The following is a 25,236-nucleotide window of genomic DNA, read 5'->3' as shown; positions in this document are numbered from 1 at the left end:
TCCTTATATCTCTGTCCCTTGGTTTCTCCTTATCTCAAGAGCAATACTGCTTTATCTTCATTTTTACAAGACGTTATGCTTCTTGTCTTGCAATTCTGTGTTTGTATGTTCCAGGCCGTGCTGCACGGATTAGCAGTGCTAATCCTCTGCTGAAACTAGGCACAGACTCAAAATTCTTGGCCTTGCTCTTTGGCCTCTGACACCTTGCAGGAAGTGAGGAAGTTCTTGGGGCAGTGCTAGAAGATCAAAAGCAACCTCTTTTTAAGGCTTTTTCTTGTCTCAGAGATTCTCAAGTCTATTGAGATAATTTCATATCTGAGGTACAGTTTTAGACTGTTTAAAGCTATAAAAAGCTGTGGTCAAAGGCAGCAGCAAAATATATTTTTATGTAATGGAGGTAGCACTCTCCAGCAATAGTGCCAGTACTGGATTCACACTCAACTCCTTGTGACAAGACTGACAATCTCTCTGCTGTTTGTCCTTCTGCCCTTGAAGGGCACAGGGGCAGAATGAGTCTCACACCACAGGAAGTAAATAATCAGCTGAGCAATAGTGAAGGGTACAGAAAGCTGATGTCTTTCAATAGCAGATGGGAAATATGTCAGATGAATGAGAGACTGTGAGAGGAGATCCCTGTACATCTTTCTACAAGCTTTTCTGACAGAGGAATTTTAAGCCAAAGAAACAGATAGATGCTTTGTATATCCATTCCACAGGTTGCAGGAGGAAAACTCTCATATAAAAATTGTCCTGAGTCTGCCCATGAAAGTGTTTCGAGTAGAGAGCTGAAGGTTTCCTCTAACTGCAGTCTTGGAGATAAAGTTTTAATAACAGTGTTTGGCAGTCATTTATTTAGAGGAAGTTATGCTTTTTATCTCATCTACAGAGGACTAGGTTAAGGTACTAGATAAGAGTATTTGATATCTTAAGATAAGATAGTTCTGATCAAAGGTGCATAAAGGTAATTTAGGAAGTCCTTGACTTTAACCAATCTAATGTCATAAGGACAATCAGTGTCAGACCTTCTATCATAACCATTTATTTAATATTCTGGAAAAGAATTGAGAGATTTTAGCAGCTCAGTATCTGAGCAGATTTAAAAAGAATCTCAAATCTATTATTTGCAACTAGTGTATGGGCTATTTGGCCTGGTGTGCTTCATCCTCCCCAACAGCCTGGGGAGGAAGCCTTGATAGTCTCACATAAATTAAAAAAAAAAGAAAAGAAAAGAAAAAAAAAAAAGGACATTCACATTGCACTACACAGTTCCTGCTAGCATTTGGTTCAGTCCAAGTGAACAAAAACGTCCAATGCCTTGGCTGAGTACTGCAGTCAGTAAACTGAGCTCCATGTCAAGCTTTTTGGATGTTTCTATTCCAAACTCATCACCACAGTATTTGCGCAGCTTCCAGCAGTGTACTGAGGAACGACTGAGATTTTATTTCAGCTTCTTCTCTGCAGAGAATCATATGCAGAGAAGTGTGCCTTGTTCTGGATGATGGGACTTTTTGGGTTGCTTATTATACATTTTGGTATTGGGACCTTTAGCATATTGGGATCAGGAGCTAAGGCTTACATTCCTCTATTTGGGTTTCCCATAGAGATAAGGGAGAGAGACAAAGTTTAATTTAGTTGGACAGAATCACCTTGTGGAGGGGCCTATTTTAGTTCAGTGGCTCTTTGATTGTTAGTGTCTGCATGAAGTATCTGATGACAACTGCGGGGTGCCATAACTCCGTGGCACTTAGCTTGGTACCCCCAGGTTCTCTCCAGTGTCCCACTCCAGTGCTTGGAGCTGTGAGGATGGATCTGGATTCCAGCTGCAGTTCAGCATCCAGGCTTTCTGTGCATTGAAGCTGGCACAGGGGAATGACACCCACGTGCTTCCCACCATTCTGCAGGCTTTCAACAAGATCAGCTAAAACATCAGCGAAACATCTTGATTAAGTTCAGATTTCTAATTTTTCTTTTCTATCATGAAAGTGCACATAGCAGCAGAGACCATGGATGGCTGCTGTCTTAAGCAATAGAATAAACATCAGGAATTGACAACCAGAGTTGACTTGAATATGGTTTTGCATATTGCATAATGCTTCCAAGGAACTCAAGATTTCATATTTCCTTTGGGAATAGAATCAAGAGTTTGAAGCTGTGGGGAGGAAAGAAGAAAGTGACAGCAGTTTATTGCAAAACTTTGCAGTTGAGTGTCTGAGCCAGTCAGCTGCATCAGACAAGCTTGTTTTCTCAAACAGCTGCTTCCAATGTTAGGTTGCTTCTGTCATTTCTACGTGGGACTGCTTTTGCTTATGTGATTAATTTGTCCTTTATCTTATACCCAGCCACTTGCCTCTATTAGCACAACTTGTTTCTTACTGGAGGATCTGTTTTTATTCGTATCATAGTTCACTCACCCTGAAATTCTGGAAATAACAGCCTTTGAAGGAAAATACTTGGTTTTTCTAATGAATTATGCTTTCCCTGTAGCACATAGACGATCTTCCTTTAATTTCGAATGCCTCCGCCGACAAAATAGCCAAGACGAGATCCCGCTCTCTCCTAATTTTCACCATCGCACGGCTTTGCCGCTTCACTTAATGCAACAGCAGGTAAACTCAAACTCTTCCTTAATGAATGTGAATTACATCTTTCCAGCCTCTACATTGCACTCCTGACATTCCCTGTTGTTTGAAGCAGTACTGGTGTATTTGCTGCTAGACACAAGGCTTCTCAAACATGGACCTTGTACAAAAAAAAGAATGAGTAGCCTCCCCCTTTGACTCTGAGTGTTCACAGAGAGTCACCACGTCCTAAATTTTGACCAGGACTGCATAACACAGCAGCTGTCTATTAATCTTTGCCTATCCCAAATCCATTTGTGACAGTTTGCAAGTACAAGATCGATGCCTTCTGAGGCTCAGTGCCCAAGTTTGGAAAATGCTGACAGCGTCCTGTCCTATCCTGGATAGAAGGCATATTTCTGTACTTTGTTTTAATATATTCTTTTAAGCAAATATATTTTGTGGTATGAGTAAAATGGAAAAATACCATTGTGTTGTGTCAATTTACCAATTTCAGTCCTGTTCCTCTCTTACATGGCTACTACCTATCAGGAGCTGTAAACTTTGTGTAGCTGCTGCCTGAGAAATTGGTTTGAGCTAACTGCTGAAGTGACGAATGAGTGACCGAGTATTGGAAACCACTAACTTATGAAATTCTTCCCTTTACCAGGTGATGGCTGTGGCAGGTCTGGACTCCAGCAAAGCCCATAAACATTCACCGAGTCGTTCAACGCGCTCCTGGGCCACCCCACCTGCCACGCCTCCCAACAGGGAGCGCTCCCCCTATTACACCCCTCTGATCCAGGTGGACAGGGCTGACTCCACAGAGCACATGAACGGCAGCCTGCCTTCCTTGCACAGGAGCTCCTGGTACACGGACGACCCCGACATTTCCTACCGGACATTCACACCAGCCAGCCTGACCGTCCCCAACGACTTCAGGCACAAACACAGCGACAAGCAGAGGAGTGCAGACAGCCTGGTGGAAGCGGTGAGTGCTGCAGGAACCTCCGGAGGGGCCAAGAGAGCCTGTCTGTGCGGTTTTGGGGTTAACTTTTAAAAGCACGTAATTAAATTCACGTCAGCTCTCTGAAAATGGATTTTTAGGTTTGCAGCCACGAACTGGTTTTAGGTAAAGAGGGGAATTTATTCATGACTGGTGTGTAGAAAAGGATTTCTACTGAATCCGGATTTTCACATTAGCAAGAGATTAATCAGAGAACTAAAGGTAACTCAAAATTTTGAAATTTAAGTTTTCTAGATGAGCGTCAGTTCTGAAGTATCCTTCCACAATGGCAGTGGGGAAGAGATGATGTATATACCTGTTCTCTCTGTTGTTTCTATAGAAATAAATCCCCATTTTTGCAGCAATCCAAATAAAAGATCAAAAACTCCATGAATCAGTGTACTAAATGCAGAGAGGAGAATAACAATGGCAAGGATTGATTTGTAGGTGTGCTAAAGAATACTAAGAATTCCCTTTTATACTATAAAAGATTTGAAGATAGTGTGTGTGCAGCATTTCTGAATCATAGTTAATGTTGTCGCTTCCATCCGTCACTTCCGTTCCAATGCTATGAACTAAACAACACATTTTGTTGTTTTTGCAAACAGGAATTCAACGTCTTTTTTCCATGTAAAGTACTGAGAACATATAAAATTCTATATTTCAGACAGTTGTTCTAACTGCACCATCTGAGATGTAGTAACTGTTGTCTTTAGTGCACCATCCTGAAGTTTGTTTAGCAAAGCCTACTGCCAGATCTCTGAGGAGAGGTGTCAGATGTACTGCAGCACCACTTGCACATCACAGTGTGCTTTGGAGACTTTTCATTGTTGAGTTAATCGTTATTTACCCGTACAGTCTGGCTGTGGATTTACTCCAGTGATTCAGCATGGGGTTTCTAGGGCTTCCCATCAATGAGCAATGTTATGATCTGTCTGTTTTTCTGTAATTCCGCTGAATTTCTCACTCTCTCCCCTCCCTCTGCCAGGTACTTATATCTGAAGGCCTAGGAAGGTATGCAAAGGACCCTAAATTTGTTTCGGCTACAAAACACGAGATTGCTGATGCATGTGACATGACTATTGACGAGATGGAGAGCGCAGCAAGTAACCTTCTCAATGGAAACATCAGCAATGGGGCCAATGGGGATATGTTTCCAATTTTAAGCAGACAAGATTACGAACTTCAAGATTTTGGTCCTGGCTATAGCGACGAAGAGCCGGAAACGGGACGATATGAAGAAGACTTAGCTGATGAAATGATATGTATTACAAGCTTATAGTATTTAGCAAGGAAAACCTTCTAATAACAGAAAAAGTGCCTCATAGTTTCAAGATGCTAGGCACTAGTTGGAATGAATAACCAATCCAAGTTTTGTACGAGTGATGTCACGCCTCAAGGAAGCCATAACTAATAAATTTATTATCTCCAGGTTGCCGAAATGTGAACAGAGCTGCAGTAGGTCAAGTCTCCCCCCACAGAATCTTCGCTTCCTCTGTAGGAATAAGGTTATTTTGAAACCAAGCAGATTGTGACAATCAGTTTTTAGAGGGCTAGAGCAGGATTCTGAGGTGTAATATCTTGCCTGAGTTTCAACCTTGTGCTGCTGTCCTTCCTAGCAGAGCAGGATTCTGTCAGCGACGATGTTTGTAGAGGTCTGGCACAAGACTGCGGGAAGCAGCAGCATGAGCGATGACAACCGATAATGTCATTACCTCAGTGCTCAAAGCATATCAGATACCCATTGCATATCCATTCTAACATGGTTTTCAAACTCGCCTCCTGATTTCTTTTCTTAATGCTCTTCTAAAATACAATTTGTCATGCTCTACCTGTTAGAGATCTTTGGAAAGAGAAGTTATATAAAGAATAATCCTTCATATGTAACATCAGTTTACATAGGGAAATATCATTCAGATGGTCTGTTTTATGACTATCATGTTAAGGGCAAAATATACTGGAATAATTGCATTCTTACTAATGCACTTGCAACCAGGTTACAGTAGAATTAGATAAGATAGTTTGCTAAAAATTATATAGTAGAAAATATTGTAAAATAATTGTAATATACAATGATTTGTATTTGTAAAGAGATGTTCTATATTTTGTAATTATTGTACCGTAATTGAACTGCAGCAATATTTATGGACCCTAATTATTGTAACTCTCCACAGAATTCTAGATAGAAGTATTTTTACTTGGAATATATAGATCTATAGCTTAAATATTTAAATAGAGCCACCTCTCAACATAAATCTCTTTTTGGGATAAAGTGTCAAGTTTGAACTTGGCGACAGATCAGATTTTTTTTTTTTTTTTTAAATAATTGAGTCCAAATAATCTCTCTGCAAAAGGGATACACAGTTGATTACTCAGTCTTATACTTGGAAAGGTAAAAAATATAAAGTAATTTCAACCTTTTTTTCTGACTGAAAAGTAACTTCTAATTTTATTTTTGTAATAACCCCATGCAAAGAAAAAAAACCCCACCCCAAAATCCTTGGCAAGTTCATGCCAGGGTATTGCTGGTCATGAGGCAATTAGTTTTGACTAAATGTAATACCTACATACCCTAAACTGACGCAGGAAATATCTGAGGCAGAAAATACTTCACAAGTAAATGAAAATGTTTTGCTTCAGTACTTTCTCCGCTTGGAAGGAGAGGAAATGTGATAGTATGATTCTAGAACCAAAAACCTTGGTATAAAAAAGATATTATTTTATTGCCTCTACCTTTCTGTTGTTCTATGTGTACTATTTCAAAGATTTATTTTTATGCAATCAAGAGAGGGCTTCAATATTGTTCACAATGCAGTAAAACCCTGAAATGTCTTTGAGGCTGAAACGACCTTGGAGGATAATTAAAACACCCTGAAAGCTACTGTCTACTTTGTTAGCACTGGATAACAATGACTTGTTCTGACAAGTTATCTTATCAGGTTTTACCTGTAGTTCCTATGCTAGATAGCAATCCAGTTCACATTTTTACAAATGTGATGTTTAAAACATGTCAATAAACATTTTGTATATAATAACAGTTTCCTATGAATAGCTTACAGACTTCCTCTGAAATCATTCTTATTTCAAATGCCAGGATAAGAACTTAAAGGTTTGTAAATTATTTCTTGACCTACATCATTTTGTATTAAAACAAATGCAAAATGTTCTCCAAATAAAACTGTGTAATAATTTTATTATACTTGGGAGTCCTTTTACTAATAATTTTTCACTAAGAAGTTCCAAAGGTTAAATTCAATTTGCATTGTTATAAGAATGGGAGGGAATGTGTGAAATAGAGTATCAGCCTGCAGCATGCACATCTTTTATGAATGGTTGCTGTTAACCACAAAGAAATAAAGAAATTAGAGTATTCATGTGCAAAAGGGATCACTACTTCCCTAGAGACAGACCTGTGGAAATTATTAGGAAAATTTGACTAAAATACCCTGAAGCCTCTCAATGAATTTTCTGTGCTGTCTTGGGAAGCTCTTGGGTAGGTTACCCAGAAATACTCTATTACACTTTCCCAGCTTACAGAAACAAAATCTGGGGGGCCAAAATGGAGCAATCTGTGAAATAACAATGAGGAGATTTCAAAGTTCTACCTACTGTGGTAAACTCACTTCTGATAACCACCCTAAGACAAATGAAGTAAAACTTAAAAAAAAGGCTTGTATTTTGCCCAGCATGGACGTTTGATAGCTCATCAGGTTTGGCAGATTGAGCAGAGTGATGGAATTTTTAATCAGTGATTTCTCCAAGGAGACACAAAACAATATGCTGACCTTACTGTATTTTCGTGCTCTTTGTCCTCAGCCTTTAACAGTGTGATGAGAGACTCTTTAAGTTAGATAAGAAGTTTTATGAGAGAACTGTTTGCAAAAATAAACCATGAGGGAAATTTATTTGCAGACTATGCAGTTATTGGCTTAGGGGACGTCGTTTGTATAGATTCAAAGAACACTTATTTGGTTTCACTAGAGAAATTTGTAGCAACAAGTAATCAATATATGCATAATTACATGGTAATTGGCACCCTTAGAAAATTACCAACATAGTAATTAATACAAAAAATCTAGAATCTCTCAACAATTAAATAATCACATATGAGACTCCAGATTTGTTTATATGTATACTGAAAAGAAGAAAGAATTAAACACTGGTAAGTATTCTACAGTGAAGTAAATTCACTGAAAAAATGAATCTATAAAATATATTCATATCTGAACAGTGCTTTACGGAGCTTGGCTGACAGAAAATTGAGACTAACAATTATAGTAGTGTAATAAGATGTGCTTGTGTTCTCCCTCCTCATTTTAACTATAATATAAAAAGTATTTAATTACTTTTATTATTATTTGCTGATATATGATATATCTATATTTTATATTATTTAATATATTTATGCTTTTATTTTTCCTCAAAATCTGTTTCTATGCTTATTTTATAGAAAATGCTTATTCCAAGCCCACTTTTCCAGTGGGCTTTTCATATAGCTGCCTAATTTGCTTGCAGACTAATTGAAAGCAGACACTTGGTAAGGATTTTAAGGTTGTGGTGTACAAAATCTTACATAAATTAAATACAATGCAATTTTACCAATATTGCTATATTCTGCTGCTTTTAAAAGCACTTCTCATACTGAAACAACTTAGAGCTGAAATGTGTGTACAAAAGAATTTGTTTTGGTCACTTTTCTTTTTTAATCTCATTGTCCCCAGCCAGAGACCTCCAGCTGCCTGGAGCACCTGCAGCAAGCCATTTCCATGGAGATGCTGGGGTTCTCTCTTGCAGAACCATTGCTGGTCCAAGCCATGCTGGCAGGTCTAGTAATGCTTGAATCAACCAGCTTTTACAGTTTGGCTGGTTTTGGAACCATAATGTATTATCTGGATATTTATAGAATTTATATCTGAGAAGAATTGGGAATAACCACACTGTATTATTTTGTTAAATAGGTAAAAATGTGGAATTGCATCCTGTGTTCTGCAGTCCAATAAGGCGTAAAAGATGGTTAATTTTAGCTGTGAGACTGCCAGTGCTCCACAGGATGTGTTAAAATAACCTCAACCTCTTCTAAGGACACTTTAGCAGACTTGACTCTGCTGGAAGCCAGAAAAAATTTTTAACAGGAATCCAATATCAGCAAGCACATACAACACAGGAGAAACTAATGGTAAAGTGATGCTACTTCAAGATTTCCCCAGGGGAACAAACTCTTCAGCACTGCATCACAGGAATGTCACAAAGGAACCTCAATATTCTCCAGTAGTGAGGCTGGAGTTAATAAAGCATTGCAGTTCACAGCAATGAAAATGTTTGAGTGTTTAGATGGGGAGGAATCTGCAAGACGTCTGTGGATGCCTAGAACTGCAAGAAAAGATGATGATGTTTCAGAAGAAATGATTATCTGATTTCTCAGTGCAGAAATGTCTCCTGAAGATAAGGCACATGGATACCCACCTTTGCTATTTACTCCTCTTTTTAGAGCTTGGCATTACAGCAGAGGAGAGGTCTGTGCATGTTCAGTGGTAAATTATGTAAGCCAGTGGCTAGTTAATCCTCTGCAGTTGCATAATAACAATTCCCATCGTGCATGCCTGGAGTGGAAACCCACGTTCTGTGCAAATGCAGGAACTTCAGAATCTCATCTTGCCAAATTGCCTCCCTTCTCAACTGCACAGGACTGTGGTAAGTGTCCCCCGTGTATATAACCTAAAATATCCTTATTGTATTCCAAATGACAAATGACTAGAACTTACTGAATGCCTTTAAAGAAAAGGCTCACAAGCCTAAGTGCTGAGAAAGGATTATTTGCCCTTAGGAAGAGCAGAATATACAGTCCATGTTTTTCTCAAACAGTTGCACCAGATGTGAATTGCCTCCTTAACTCAGCTAATCAATCACCTACGGCATGAAATATTCTCCCTCTTCCCGTCATTTCAAAAGAATGCATCACATGCATAGAAAGGGTTTTACCTGCCTCCCTTTGGAGCAGAGTTCACTGCTATCATCTTCCATCTTCAGTGGTTTTGTTTGTGTTTATGCAGGTGCTCTAAGGAATTCAGTCCTTTCCTTCAGCAGAGCTTCCAGTCAGTGCCAGCAGCACCAGGTACAAGTATCTGCCTTAAACATCTGCAGTTGTCCCTCCAGCCAACATCTGAGTCAGCAAGGTTTTCTACAGTCTGTTAAAATGGTATAAAGTTCCATTTATTTTTCTGAAAAAAGAAAGTTTATTCTCTTTGCCACAAGTCCTGAGCAATCTTAGGCTACAGAAGCTTTTACTTTATGATTTGACATCTGCTTAGTCAGAAGGTACTTTGGAATACTTAATAAATGCAAAATAATTAATGGAATCGATTTCTTTCAGTGAGTTCAATTTCTGTAGGGTTGTTTTTTTTTTTTTAATCAATACCTGAAAGTTAGTTTGACACCAGAAACAGCCCAAGTATCTTAACTTACACATCTGAAAATTAAAAAAGCAAAGATTTAAGTCCTAACTAGAATATAGCATTGATTCACTGAATTCACATATTTGTCTTCCGATTTAAAAAGGCCTCTTCCCAGATATCATCAATATCTGATCTTATACAGTTATTTTGAGTAAATTTCATTTTAAGTATAGGTTGGTTGTAATTTTTCTAAATAAAATTTGAGCAATAGCAAGGCACCATTCAGAATATTTACTGATAAACATATTTTGCAAACAAACATCTGAGCAAAGACTGGTCACTTTAAGGATGTTATAAGAAGTGCAGATCTCTTACTGCTAGTGGTACAGCTCAGAATTTTACTAAGCTCTTTGTGAAAAAACAAACAAACAAAAACTCCACAAAGAAAACCCCAAAACCAAACCAAAACAACAACAACAAAAAACAAACAAACCACAACCCAGAACTTTTCAGTAGAATTTTATAAATATCAACTCCAGTTCTGCATTTTTTAGAAAAATAAGTTTCTGATAAATACACCGTATGTCTTCTCCCTGAATGCTGTACTGTTAGAGGCTGCTGAGCTTAGTGAAATCTAACATTGAGTGAGGATTTGTAAACTGTGCATTCCTTTAATAAAAACAGTGTTTGACAAACTCTGAGCACATGCAGGTTCCTCCCATTCCTAGGAATTCTGATGCAAACTAATTCAGCTCTTGAATATGAAATTGCATAATTTGCTTGACCATTCTTTGCAGGATGTGGTGATCACTGATTATTTGTTATCCTGAGTAACGTTCTCAGAGCAGTTAAAATTCTTCAAATAACAATCATTTTCAAAATAGCACACATTAATCTCTTCCATTCCTCATGCAATTGCAGGGTATTTCTGGCTGATGTGTACAACCATTGTGTCATTTAGAAACAGCTTCTCTTCCACAGAAAATTTGAATTTACCTCAAAAGGTCGTATTTAACTAAATTTGTGATTCTTGGACTGTCCTGCACAGGGTCAGGAGTTGGACTCAATGATCCTGATTGGTCTCTTCCAGCATTTTCTATGATTCTAAAATACACAACTTAAGCCAGCTGATTAAAAACACCGTAGGTAGTCTAATACCAAAAAAATTATTCAATTTAATAGTTATTTTAATAGGATATGTAGTTTTGCATGATATTTATCATGTTGGCATATTCAGTGTGAGATACCAACATGCTGATGAAAGCCTTAATAGCAAATTATATGGAAGGATGATAATATTTATTTATCTCTGGGTTTCCAAGGTCTTGGGCTTATATACAGGAACATTTTTCTCCTGAAGTGATGGGAGACCCTTAATTATATCTGCAGCTTTCTCTGCTATCATGATAGTTGGGGCATTCAGGTTTCCAGTGACAACACTGGGCATTATTGAAGCATCAACTACTCTCAAGTTTTCAACACCAATTACTTTTGTCTGGGGATCCACCACAGCAGTGCTGTCTGAAGGCTGACCCATTTTACAGGTGCAGGAAGGATGGTAAGCACTATCAGCCTTCTGCCTCACAAAAGCATCTATTTCTTTGTCAGATTGAACATGATCTCCCGGTCGAATTTCAGGCCCACGAAATTTTTCAAAAGCTTTCTGAGCAAAGATCTCTCTGGTCAACTTGACACACTGGCGGAACTCCCAAATATCTCTTTCTGTATAGAGAGAAAATATGAAAAATTGTAAGTACACATTCAATTTACTGGTATATACAGAATGCAAAACAGAAACAAGCAGCATTGCAGGGAAAAAAAAAGGCTGGAAGGAAAGTCTCTCACTTCTTGCCGAAAGCCATAATAATGCAGAATATTTTTCAAAGTCACAGATATTTACATTCACTGTGAACAAAACTGTCGCTTACATTGCACAACCTGAAAAGGGAAGACATGAACTACGAGGAATTGCACTTTATCTTGCTGTACCCACTGTCTAGGAAAAGGAGAATAGTCTTAACACAAAGAAGCAAAAAAAAAAAAAATCATTCCTTCACAAGCACAGGTGGTGATGAAACAAACAACAGCACACAGCAGATACTGAGAATTCTGAATTTATCCCCAACAGGGAATTCTTTCTGGTTTATACAGTGCTTTGCACAATCACCTCTTTTCACACTAGTTGATTTTTAATGAGAAATAAGTAACAATGTACCAACCAGCACTTCTGAATTGGTGTTTAGTAGGCACAAAAATCAGCTACTGAAACAGGAGGGAAGTGAGCTGACATCAGAGCAAGGAGAGGCTGCATTTACCTGTTGACAGGTAGTTGGGCTCAATGATGGGGTGGTCGTTTGGGTCTGAACTCTTCAGCTTCAGCCAGCCCACACTTGTGCTCCTCATGGGTCCCACGTGGACCTGCAACACCCACACTGCGCTCAGGACACAATCCCACCAGATCTGCTTCCAAATTCAGCCTTTTTTTTTTTTTTTTGACAGACTTTACAAATTCAGCAAACGTAAACATTAACCAGAGATGGCAAACACCATTGAACACTTTTCCACTTTACATAATTTCTTTTCTAAATATGTCATTCCATTGCAGGGAGGAAATACGCCTGTCACATCAACTCACAGCTGTTCTTTTCATTTGAAATGCAACCATTCCAATTTAGTAGTATTGGAGCACTCTAATTTAAACAGCAACTGGACCAAATTATTATGTCTCTGAAGGAAAGAGATCAACAAGGAAAAACATGTATATTCAGTGACAGTTCCCCAGAATTAGCATTCAGAATTTTGGGTCAAAATGATAGCCTAAAAAGGATTTGTGCCAGTGAATAAATGAGTGTTTCTTTATATTTTTCACTTAAACCTTTGTCTAAACTGCAGTGGAACAGGGAACAACTTGTTCCACTGCAAAATTGTGTCCTAGCCCACAGCACTAGGGCACTAAAGTAGAGTGAATACTTAATACAATACTTGCCTTCTTTCCCAGAGATAAAAACTAATATAAGTTTGGTGGCAATATCAACTAACAAGACTGTGGGTTTTTTTTCCCATAGAGGAGGTTAAGCAGTCTATTTCATATTATACTGAACAAAGTATTTTTCTGTATATAACCAAATTTATCAACATCCATGTAATGGAGCGTAAACCTCCTTGCCAATGTCTACAAAACCTTCCTGGGACATCCTCTTCAACTCACCTGGTAAGCTTCTGTTGTGGAAGCAACCCGACCATGGTCAATCACCTGAGATGGGAGAAAGTGGAACTGAATGTCAGGGTGAGGAACCCCCGGTTCACTTCGGATGAAACCACCAGATTCTAAATGGGCAGTGGCTCCCTCACCTAGAGAGTTTAAGGAGAGATAAAATGCCATTAATTTATAATATATATGTCCATGGTCAATTGCAAGGAATGCAAATCCGTTATGAACTGCTCATAGATTAAGCAGTGTGCATCACTTTCATCTGCTTTTTAATTCCTGGATAAATGTAAATATGTGTAATTTTGGAAATCCCACTGATGTGAGAATGGGATGTTACAGTTATCTCACTGTAAGTGGCAGGCCAAGGGTCTGACTCCAGAAGCAGGTTTGGATCCTAAGAGGTTCAGAGGATACTGGCTGCACATCCTGATATTCCTGCAGTGCTCTCGCCATGACGTGCACTCCGTTATCCCATCAGTCACATGGAATAGGCAGAGCCACCCACAGTGCCTGAAGGGAAAGATGAAAGCCCTGCAATGTGCCTTACGTTATTTTCATTTCTGTTTAAAACTGTGAGTTAGGCCTCAATACTTACTTGCATGGTAAAAAGCCACGTATACCCAGAAGAAGTTGCCAAATAATAACATAATTCAGCAAGTGATGTGGAGCTCAACTTTGGCCAAGCTATTTAACTGACACCAAGGATTCTATTTACAAATCCTTTTAAAGGTTCAACTTATGACTGGGGTACTGTAAAATGCATGTGTCATTTTAAGGCAAGTCAATTCACATTTACCTGCAGGTCAAAATGATTCTGATCAGAGCAACAAACAAATTCTTTTGAGACAATTTTACAGAAAACTTAAGTCAGTTCAACAATATGTTTTTACTGGCATCACATTGATTTAAAATAGAATATTTTCTCCATCTTTTTAGCAATAGCTTTTCTTAGTAGCAATGATTTTTTAAATATATAATTTTTCTATGCATGAGATATAGGAATGTTAAAAGTGGTGTATAATAACCTCCTTCATTACCTAAGACATAAAAACTTTAAAATACTCTAGTATAGAAGAAAATAAATAGTTCAAATCCATTTGCAAGTTCCAGTTATTTCCCAGAACATGAAAAAGATTACATATTAAGGCTCCCCGACTATAAAACTCACAGATAACAGGCTGTCATAATTCTAAATCAGTCAGTGGTAGAATGATTGCATACTTTGCTTCATACCTGTAAATTTCCAAAGCCATTCGAGACCAATCCTCACCATGTTAAGTGGCTTTTGTGCACTATATAGAGTAATAGGTTTGGTGCACTTTTGCTGCACATACACTTCTAAATGATCTTGAAGGTTCTGGCCTACTCCTGCAGGGGGTAGAGAGGAGGGAGGGAGAAGAAAGAGGGAGGAAAAAAAGGTTATTTCACACTAAACAATTACCCACCATGTTTCAAGCAGAGAACATCTGAAGTGGGAACTAAACCAACCTCTTACAAGGGCAGTGATGCCACAGACCAAGGCCATGAGTCACATCAGCCTTTTGCTCACGTCAGAATAAGGTTTTACATAAACATAGCATAACTAGGATGAAATTAGAAAGTTAAATGGCAGATATATCAGTTGTTCGAAATTTGCCACTGTGCTTACTTCTTTAGCTTTAAGGAAAACTTCATGTTATTTCTTCTATATTTGAATATTTATGACAGTGGGAGTTTATACAATCTGTTGTGGATCAAAACTAAACCAAAACTCTTAATGACAAGTGTGCTGCTTAACTATGAAGATATGCCTTCAGAAAGGGATTTTTCACTGTCAAATGTGATGAAGAAAGAGAAGGAGTTTGTTGCTTAGTTCTGAGATCAATGCATGTTTCCACTGATTTACATAAAATCAATACATCTTTCCACTGATTTGTAACAAACAAGTTTTCAACATGTGTTGTCTTGACATGAAAACTCAATTTCATGATTAATCTAGTTTAATGATTGTTCAGTTGCATCCATAAGAAGATGAAAGAAGAAAGAAAAAAAAAATTACCTGGAAGATGGCAAACAACAGGGATCCCCAGTTTTTTTAGATCATCTGCATTTCCTATTCCAGACAACATAAGAAGCTGCGGGGAATTTATGGCACCTCCACTTAAAATAACTTCCTTATTGGCAAAAACCTAAAAGGAAATGAGCACAAAAGCCCTAAGGTTATTAAGCCTGAGCTGAATGCAAGCAGCGTCAGGGACTGCTCTTTGGACGTGCTGATCCAGATTAGACACCCTTCCCTCACATTTTCCTCATTTAAATGTATTCCTGTCTTGTCAGAATTTTCCACAGAGAGAAGTAATCAAGCTTTTACTTTGATCATTCTTGTATTTATTCCCATCTTTACAATCCACTCAAACTGTATGGCACAGAAATATTCAGCCCAGCTCCTATCCTACTTGCCAGGGGAAGAGTACCTGTGGCACTCGGATCAAGCAGCTAAGCTTCTCTGCCATTTTCAGTATCTCTTTATGAATTAAAACTGAAATTCCTACGGAAGATTTGGAATTCACAGACATGGTAGCTCAAAAATTCTCAAGAGCTTTTTTTTTTTTTTTTTTTTTTTTTTTTGGTGTTTTTTTAATTCAAACGAGGCTAAAGTTTGATTTCTTAGCTCATGGTAGTCCTCAAAAGCCCTCCCACCCACTAAAGCACTACTGATAAAATTGACTGCAGGCATAGAAGGAATTTTCTTTTGCTGACTGACTTTTCATCAAATGGTTTGGTCTGAACCCTGAGCTGGTCACGGTACAGGCTGCTAAATTATTCTCTGCATTTGGCTCAGTTTTACCAGGTTAGTATGGAATGCATATTAACTTGTAACCCTGTCCTTTTTGAATGGCACCTCAGCTACACAGAATGATGGCAAATGAGATGGTTGCTACAGTAGCATCCAAGTGTAATAATAATAAAAAGCATTTTCACACTATTTATCCAACATGGTGAACAGATGGCCAGTGCTGTTATCTTTTGTTTATTGTTTGCTCTGGGCAATCGTTAGCATGTTAAGACTAATAAACACCATATTAGAGCCTGTTGAATCAATACTTAGAGCTGTATTTTGCATTTATACAAACTTATTTAACTTTTGTTACATTTTCTGTGGTACACACAGAACTGGTACCAGTTCAGAGCAGTGTTCAAATGATGCTTGCTCAGTCTAAACCCACTGCAAAGTCAGCACTGTATTTTTTCTTGGCCCACACAAAGTTTTTCATAATATCACAGCTAACATGCTGAGAGGAAAAAGTGACTGATGCACTTTTGTTTGGGTTAGTCTATAATACATTTAAAAATTAATCCTTTATATGAAATATAAAGTATAAATATACTTTTCTGCTTGATTTGGAACTTAAAAACTCCATGAATGTTCAGTCTACCTTTCCTACTTTTGTCAGAAGGCTTACTGAAGCCCTGGGAGATCTCTAAGACTTCAGTGTTAGACAAATAACAAGTCACTGCCTGGTGAATAGGTTCTGAATAATTTTTGAATCAGGTCTTGGTGATCTTTTCACTTTGCTGATGACTGACGTAAAAGAGATTCTATCTAAAACACACTGTACACACAAAAACACTTTAATGTAGTCAATTGCTTCATGTTGATGTTCATAATGGAATAAAATTGTTAGTTCTTCCATCCTGACAGGTATAAATTTTCCCAGAAATTAAAAGCAGACTAATCCTGGAGTTTTGATGCTGGGGGAGAAGAGGGAGGGGGAGAGAAGGAAGGGAAATATTTTGAAGTTGCTATTCTGTACAATACATGATAGATATATATGTTATTCACTATGTAGATTTCATACATATATTAGTATGTATGAAAATTCATAGCAATTGAAGAATTTCACAATTAAATGGTTCAGTGTTCAGAAAGTCTTTGGTCATGTGTAATTGGGTTTCAAAGACTTGCTTCAACAAAATTGATCTTGATAATGGTGTTAGAACAGCAATTAGAAGTACTGTTTTCACAGAAATTTAATAGCTTATTAAATCAGTTACAGGTTCTGCAACTTTTTTTTTTTTTTTTTCCATATCATTTGCAATCCATTTAGAAAGCAGCAGATTTGATCTGTGCTTTAGAAAATCAAAGAACAGATTATTTATACTGCATTTTAACTTCTGGCAGGTGCTCAGTCACAGATCTCGTCTGCTGAGTTTTATAAAGATTACTGAACACAAACCACCAGGATTTGTTCTCACCTCTCTCTAGGATATTATTATTACACTATTACACTTCTTAATGGTTTTATAATCGTTTGTGACTAAATGTCTTTGGTTATTAGCATACAAACCCCTTTTAGGCAATATCCTAGTTACAGGCTAGTCCATAATCAGCTGTTAAGGCAAGTGAGGATGGTTTAGGTCTTCTAGAAGTTAATGGATTGAAAGAGACATAAAATGAACCAATTATCCAAAGAATTTTGTAATGACAATTCGAGCTTCCTTCCACACAATCACATTTTCAGCCGAAGTTGGACTGAAACTAAGAAATGTTCATTCCACAGCTGACCATAAGGCAACATTTGACATTTATCCCTTGAGCCATTCAGATTTCAGCATCCGGCTTTTACAGATTTTCCTCTACCAGAATTGTTTTTCAGAAACATCCCCATTGCAGGTCAGTGTGCTGGGACAGGGCATGGTTGCACCACAGGCTCCAGTCAGACATCTTACACAACACTCTGTGTAACATCAAGTTATGGCTTGTGCCCTCAGCACTGGGAGATGGATATGTGATGATGAAGTTAATCTCTAAATCAATACAACTGTAAAATAACTGACAAGGATACTGGAAGAAACAACATCACTGCTAAAAAATGAACATTTTGCACAGTGCCATTTTTAACAGACATTTTTAAAAGAAATATATAATTTAGCTTTGAATCGTACTTTTCATAGTGGAAATTGAAAATCTCTTACCTTTTTCTTTTGCCCATTTTTCACATACTCAACACCAATGCATTTTGTTCCTTGGAACAAGATTTTTGTTACAAGTGTCTTCTCTGCAACTGAGAAATTTGGGCGTGATATGGCTGGGCGAAGATAAGCACTAGCTGTGCTCCATCTTTGACCTACAATGTATATTTACGTTAAACATCAAAATAGTCATGCTCAGTATGCTTCAGATTTTGGCCTATAACCACCAGGATGCCTACAGGGGGAAAGTCTTCATAGAGGTCAAAGAAAATGCGACTTCATATAATAATTAAAGATATTAATTTAACATAGATTTCGCAATGACGTAATTTAACTGTGAATCAGGACTTTCCTACCAATGCAACTTACAATGAAATGCACAGTACTCTGATAGCAAGCTGCTGAGAAATGAATAGTGTGATATATGTCCTAAAGTTAATTCGTGTTAAAAGATGTAAGATGTAATTCAACCCCTATAAATATAAGTTTTGTTTCTAATCCAGTATACCAAGAGTTAGCTCAGATGAAAGCTGCCCAGAGAAGGGTGCAGGAATTTCTTTTGCCAGAAAAGACATAAGAGGGACACGAGGAAACTATGATAGGAATTACCCGAAAAAGGGACATGAGGATACCTCTGCTGGGAATCGTTAAAGGGAGAACAAAGACAACGGAAAAAGGAGATGGAAGCCCTGAGAACCAGATGATTACAACAGATCGATATCTCATCCTTCTCCTCCTGAAATTAACATCTCCACACCACACCTGGACACGACGATTAAGGGCATTGTCTTCTCGAGCAACTCTATTCAGAACCCCAGAACTGGAACATGAATGTCTAATGAGGCTGCCTCAGAAGGAGGAACCTCAGAGTCCCGAGTTTCTCTCAGCGATCCAGTGTATAAAAAGAGACTGCTCCAAGCCAGAAATGTGAACTTGGGGGGTGACATACTAGCTAAGTGCGTTGCCGCATTCACCCAGCGCCGATCCCGGGCTCGACGCTGTCCTTTTAATTGTGGCTGTCCGAGACTGTCATTTTGTCTCTCAATAAAATTCCAAAATTTTGATTTATCGAATTTGGTGAATCGTATTTATTACAATAGGGTATAAATACAGAGTGCCATGGCTGGGCAGTAACCTAAACCCTCAAGTGGCATTCAGCGCAGATTATACGTCAACATTTTAAAATTATTTTTGGGTCAGAAACTACTCGAGGAGCCCTTTGTGGTTTACCTCGGTGTATGGTCATGTCCATCCAGCCAAAGCCCTCCTGCTGGTAGCCGTTCATGTCATCTGTGAAGGGATATCCCGCCTGCTGGGCTGCCTCCAGGAACGCCTGGTGAAGAGGATGCTTCGTTTTCCCTCTCGACACGTGCAGGGGGCCATTCCCACCTCGGTACTGATCCGGCCCCAGCTCGTGCGTCTGTGCCTTCTTAAAATAGGGCAGGCAATGCTCATAGTCCCAGCCCGGAGCCCCCTGGCTGCTCCAGCGGTTGTAATCCTCGGCGTGGCCGCGGATGTAGACCATGGCATTGAGGGAGGAGGAGCCGCCCCACACCCTGCCCCGGGGCCAGTACATCACTCGGTTATCCATGTGCCTCTGGGGCGTGGTGTGGTAGTACCAGTTGTATTTCTCATCGCAGAGGTTGTAGGTTAATGCAGCGGGCATGTGAATCTTCCACATCAGCCTTTTACTGCCCAGCAGGGTGTCTTTAGGGCCCGCTTCCAAAAGCAGCACGGTGCTCTGCGGGTCTTCTGTCAGCCTGTTGGCCAGCACACAGCCCGCTGATCCAGCTCCTACGATGATGTAATTATAAGAGTTTGCCTTTTCAGAGCTCAGCTGAGATGATGCACGTGAAATTTTGAATTGTCGTTCATTGATGCCTAGCGTGTTCCTTAATGTGTGTACTTTAAACAGGCTTCCTGCTACTTTGCACATCGCAGGGCTGTGACATTTGAATCCTTTCATTAAATATGACATCTTTACTGATAGTTTGTCACTTGCAGAATTTCTGACAAAACCCCAATGGTTTACCCTAGAAAAAACCACAAAGATACTAATTAAGATGTAAGCATTACTACCTCTAAAATGTCAGTAATTTTCAGGTGACAGGGGTATACTTTACCCATTTTCACTCCCCAAATAGTTAACAATGGCAATAAACCAGTAAACATTTACTGTCTTATTATTCTTTTAATGCAGTCTATGCAGCAGTCAAATGTACTGTCTTATATTATATGCAGTCTGATTTTGATTTGCTTCTGGTTCCTGAGACAGATGAACCTCTTCAAGTATTTGCCAAACCCATAAGAGGTGGAAACTGTTGCATTCCTTGTAGTCTCTCTTTATCCATCTCTAATAGGCAAGAATTTAAGAACAACAATTTCAAAAACTTCTCTCTAAGTCTGACAGAATGCAATTCACAATGGAAATGATGAGTATGCTTGCTGCACATTCTGCCAGAGTGTCTCCACAAAACAGGTAGCAAACTCATTTCCAGCTATCCCCAAGGCGAAAACTGCTGGATTTGCAGATGTGTCTCCTAACACAGGGAAAGGCAAAATCTATTCATCTGTGCATTTCTACCTTGCTGCTAAACCCCAGATCCTGCAAGGGTGCTCCAAGAAGTCACAATCTAACACCACCAGATCCTTAGGCTGAGTAAGAATGGAAAGGTGTTCTTTTTTTTTTTTTTCTTTTTTTTTTGTTTGTTTGTTTGTTTTGTTTTGTTTTTGTTTTCTTTCTTTAAGAGAAGCCTATGAGCTTTAACCACAGGTTTAGCTCTGTGTTGCACTGATTTGGGCTCAGGGACTCAGTGCCAGATTTTCTGTATGTCACAGGCACTGATCCTGCTGGCCAGCCTGAAGGGTTTCTCCTGCTCTCTCCCTTGTAACCATTCCTTTTGGTCTAAGCAATTAGTGAAATGGGGTATCCTTGGGCTGTAAATAATATTTCTCCCTGGCCCATGACTTCTGTCTAAGCTGTTGGTATGTATTCTAGAAACAGTGACTTATCCAGGGTCCATTACACCTATCTCTTCCAGCACTGCCCAGCTGAAAGAGATAAGCAAGCATTCTCATGATACAAGTTGAATCTTCTGTAAAAAAAGCTGGGGTTATGTCTGAGCCTGAAGTTCATACAGCTGATTCTCATCACACAGATAATTCAAAATTGTTCCCAGCTGATGTCCTGGATTATGCAATCTCAAAATGTGTATTCTATTTCATCTGTTGAAGGCTGTGTTTTGGGAGATGTTTTGTCCTTCTCTTGCCCCTCAAGGGGGGAGGGGGGCAGATGCCTCCTGATAATGGCCCGGCCATTAAACCCAGGTGGGGCAGTGCTTGTTATCTCTTTCACCACCCCTCCAGGAGGACATCTTCTGATAATGGGCCATTAGTGCCCACCAATGACACATTCTATCATCCCATTGTGAGATGCTCCACACAGTGGGGAGGAGCCAGCTGTTCCCAGCTAGATAAGGACACAAGCACACAAGGGATCCGGTTTTTCCACTGGGTTCCTGGAGGAAGACCACGGACCTATCTCACCACCACTGGATTTTCTACAGGACCATTTCTTCTCCACAGAACCTCATCTGTTACTCCAGGAGGACTTATTTGGACTGCTTCCAACACCCTGATCACCAGGGTGCCAGGTCCGTATCCCTGACTCTCTCAGGATTTTTTCCAGGACTTTTTTTTTTTTTTAATATTCCTAGTAAAGAACTGTTACTCCTATTTGCCATATCTTTGCCTGAGAGCCCCTAATTACAAAATTGTAATAATTTGGAGGGAAGGGGGCTTACATTCTCTATTCCAAGGGGGGTTCTAACTTTCCCTGGCAGACAACTGTCTTTCAAACCCAAGACAGCCGAAGATGGAGGCTGTGTTGGGGTTTAGGTTGTGGTGTTTTGGTTGTGGTGTGTGTTTTCTGGGGTTTTGTTTGTGTGTGGGTTTTTTTGCAGGTGAAGTCTATTAAAGGATTTTTTATTTTTTTTTTTGAACAAAAATATTTATCAGCTTCTTGTGATGCTGTAGAGGATGCAAAGAGAGAGGTTTTTACTTATTTTGGTTGTGAAGAAGAGGGTTATGGAAGAGGTAAACCTGTGTTTAACCTGCAGAACCGGTAGGCCACAGGACTTTATTGATCCAGGAGCAGCAGATTGGTGAGGGGTTGGTAGAATATGGGCACGGGCCCTAATAATCTGGGAGAGATACTCTGTTCCAGCAGGGAACTATATTTTTATGGCCAGCTCCTCTATATGTTACAGTGGCTGTGCCAAAAGGAAAGAGGTAGAAATAGGGAAGTTTATACACTGTGGTCCTACTGGTATACTCTGTACTCACTACCAAAAACAACAAAAAAATCTTTTGGACCTTACCGGATTTTACTGCGTGTCTTTATTTGGGTTCCTCCCACAACCTCTTTATGAGCTTGCAGTAAAATGTTCCTCAGTAATCAGTGAGCAGACGTGCAGAAATGCATATGACAGCAACATAAAATACATTCCCTGCATTGCATTAGAGCTTCAAAATCTGGAGCTTGTTTTAAAATAGAAGTTTGTACTTACAAAGCTGCTATTCAGCAGGGCCTATGGGTGGTGGGGCATTTCAGCAGGAAAATTCTGTTGCTACAATATAATAGTACAGTTAATCGTGCACTGGTTAGCTAGAGGCGGGCAGTGGAACTCTGAAACCAGGTGTTAGGGCTTCTTGAATCATTGTAACACGTTTCTGAATACGGTATCAGGCTGATGTAATCCATGGGTACCTACAGTTGCAACTTTATCTGGCGTCATACGTGAAAAGAGACTTCTCTAAGGGACTCGGAACAGGGCACCCTCTGCCCGGGCGAGAGGGCTGAACTGCCAGCCAAGAAAACTAAATGTAATGTTCCTTTTAAGTAACTTAAGTAATATATTTTAAATCTTCTTCCATATGTTTTTCAGCTATGTAGTTAGATGTTATTTCATGGTTTTCTTTGCATTTTGTCGTTGTTTTACTTCAAATGGAACAGGTCTGGCAGAATAACATCTGAAAGAATTTTTATCTTGCAAAGAGAGCTGGGAGTGAAGTCAGTCAGCAGTGTCCTGGCCATAACAGTCAAGTGACTTTGACAGTCAGGGTGTAGATGATTCACTAATCTCGGTACTTTTGAGTCCTAAAGTGCAGAGGTCAAAAATCAAGTCACTCTGATTTAATTAAAATCTAGCACACGTGTTTTGATTGAATGGATTAAAACATTAGTTTCAATGGACTAAATGTTAGTTTCAATGCACAATTCTTTTTGCCACAGTGATTCACATCCATTCTCCTCTTTCAGTGGTCCCTCAGCACGAGCACTATCCCACCCCATTTCTTCTAAACTGATCCTGAAACAAAAAGGAGAGGGTCATTGGGCCTGAAATACTTACTCCCTGCTCTGTTGACAAAAGAGACACAAGAACATCCTCTTTGGCAGATGTAAAACATGACCCCCTCCCAGAAGATGTCCACAGCATAGACAACACATTATGTAGTGGAGCAACGGCGCTTTGTCAGGGCATTAACCCTTCATGTTACCACCAAATGCTGTGGGGCCTGACTGTGTAAAGTGCAGGAGGAAGAACTCCTCAGGCTAAAGCGATCTTGATTTTTGTTCGCTTGTTTTTCCCTGCTGCAGCCTGTGTAACTGGTTTAAAAGTATTTGCCGCAGAATGTTTTGGACTAACGTCCCCTTCAGTCCTGTTACGGAGAAAGCTCATTCACTTTCAAAAACTTTGTGGTGAGTTTCATTTCCAGGGCTGAAAGTGTTCAAGCCGACTTACCCCGCCGCTTCCTCCTCTGTGCACAAGCGCGTCCGTGAGCTCCGGCAGCTCCGGGGCTGCTCCGGAACCGGACCGGCACCGCGGCCGCTGCCGCCCGAGCAGGGGGGAGATGGGTCTGTCCCGGTCCCCTCCGCAGGACGGGACACCCACCGGGCCGCGGCTCTCTCAGCCCAGGCCGGGGAGACCGCTCGTGTGCGGGGGCTGCCGCCGACCCTCGGCAGCCGCCGCCCGGCCCAGCCCGGCGGGCGGAGCGCGGCTTGGTCCCCGGGAACGGGGGCCGCCGGCGGGAGGGCGCGGAGGCGGCTGCGGGCTGCGGGAAGGAGCGCGGCTGGGACTTCCCCCCCGGAACGCACCCTTTGGCCGCTGTGCAGGATGTGCCAGAGCGGCTTCGCACCGTTTCGAAAGCGCCCAGAGGGGCAGCGGCCGAAGTCCTCAGCCTTCCGCGCCCGTCCCACCGGAGTCCCCGGGCGGCTGCGCTCTGCGCTGCCCCGCCGCTGCGGCACCCCGCCGGGACGGGGCTGCCGGCTCCGCCGGTGCCACCGGGACAGGGCTTTCAACTCCGCCACGGAACTCCGAGGCGCGGGACAGACCCGGAGCGCTCCAACTTCTTCGCCCCGCTTTTAGTGGGGCGGAAAAAACAAAATGTTTCCCCCAGCCTCGGCTGCGAAAACTCTCCAGTGGGAGCACTGGGAGCTGCAGCGCGGCTGGGGATGAAACCCCAGGGGTCCCCGCTCCGTGCCCGCCGTGCCCCTGCCTCGCTGTCCCCGGCACTGGCGGGAGGTATCTCTGTATGTATGAGCGCTGGGAGCAGTGCTCGGAGGCAGTCCCTGAAAGTTGAGCTGGAACTCGCAGTTGAAGGCTTTAATCGCGATCCTTACCTGTGCAGTGCGTGTTTCCAGGAGAAAGCCTGGGTCTGGCAGTGACAGGAGCGAGCGCGCTGTCCCGCCGGGCCTGTCCGTGCTGGCCGTCACCTCAGCAGTGACGATTCTCGGGTGTGTCTGTATCACTGGTGTGTGCTCAATCATAACTCTGAACAGGTTCCCGCTGGGTAGGCAGAAGAACTAATAATTCCACAATATAACCTAGATAAGTTACTTTCTGTATTGACTTTGTCCTTTGAATATCTTCAGTATATGCAAATGTAGTGCGTGCTCGTTGTAGACTAAACTGCATTAAAACGTGCGGGTGGTGAAAGCATCTCATAAAATTCCCTGAGAAATGGCCAGGGATTGGTATTGTGTGAAGAGTCTTGGAGGGTAAACCCAGGAGTCTTGTTTGCCCTTTCAGAGTGCTCATGGCAGAACAAAACTGA

The 25,236-nt window shown here is 40.5% G+C and overlaps 2 protein-coding genes and 1 long non-coding RNA gene across 10 annotated transcripts in view; 1 reads left to right on the top strand and 2 right to left on the bottom strand.

Moving 5' to 3' along the window:
- Nucleotides 1-6,763, top strand: part of CACNA1D (calcium voltage-gated channel subunit alpha1 D) — a 175,312-nt gene extending 168,549 nt beyond the window's left edge. For all 6 annotated transcript variants that reach the window (XM_040075836.2, XM_040075833.2, XM_040075834.2 and 3 more), the window contains 3 exons: nucleotides 2,485-2,606; nucleotides 3,229-3,549; nucleotides 4,553-6,763. In XM_040075836.2, coding sequence (XP_039931770.1) covers nucleotides 2,485-2,606; nucleotides 3,229-3,549; nucleotides 4,553-4,846 — 737 coding nt within the window. In that variant the 3' untranslated portion in view covers nucleotides 4,847-6,763. The remainder of the gene's footprint in view (nucleotides 1-2,484; nucleotides 2,607-3,228; nucleotides 3,550-4,552) is intronic.
- Nucleotides 1-9,668, bottom strand: part of LOC120758056 (uncharacterized) — a 45,716-nt gene extending 36,048 nt beyond the window's left edge. For both annotated transcript variants that reach the window (XR_005702761.2, XR_005702762.2), the window contains exon 1: nucleotides 9,544-9,668. This is a non-coding gene — a long non-coding RNA (uncharacterized LOC120758056). The remainder of the gene's footprint in view (nucleotides 1-9,543) is intronic.
- Nucleotides 9,669-10,069: 401 nt separating this feature from the next.
- On the bottom strand, nucleotides 10,070-24,913 carry CHDH (choline dehydrogenase). Of its 2 annotated transcripts, none has more exons than XM_040076344.2 (8): nucleotides 24,803-24,913; nucleotides 19,351-20,153; nucleotides 18,124-18,275; nucleotides 15,206-15,335; nucleotides 14,401-14,535; nucleotides 13,165-13,307; nucleotides 12,272-12,374; nucleotides 10,070-11,678 (listed from the first exon to the last, which is right to left on the bottom strand). In XM_040076344.2, the coding sequence occupies exons 2-8, from the start codon at nucleotides 20,096-20,098 to the stop codon at nucleotides 11,260-11,262; spliced, it is 1,830 nt and encodes a 609-aa protein (XP_039932278.1). In that variant the 5' UTR covers nucleotides 20,099-20,153; nucleotides 24,803-24,913; the 3' UTR covers nucleotides 10,070-11,259. The 2 variants fall into 2 exon arrangements, with proteins under 2 accessions (XP_039932278.1, XP_039932277.1); XM_040076343.2 differs by lacking the exon at nucleotides 24,803-24,913 and adding an exon at nucleotides 23,925-24,040.
- Nucleotides 24,914-25,236: the final 323 nt, after the last annotated feature.

This window comes from Hirundo rustica, chromosome 12 (genome assembly GCF_015227805.2).
Source record: "Hirundo rustica isolate bHirRus1 chromosome 12, bHirRus1.pri.v3, whole genome shotgun sequence".
In the NCBI taxonomy this organism is placed as follows: Eukaryota; Metazoa; Chordata; class Aves; order Passeriformes; family Hirundinidae; genus Hirundo; species Hirundo rustica.
Note: the sequence above shows the minus strand (reverse complement) of the source record. Positions and strands in the feature narration are given on the sequence as shown.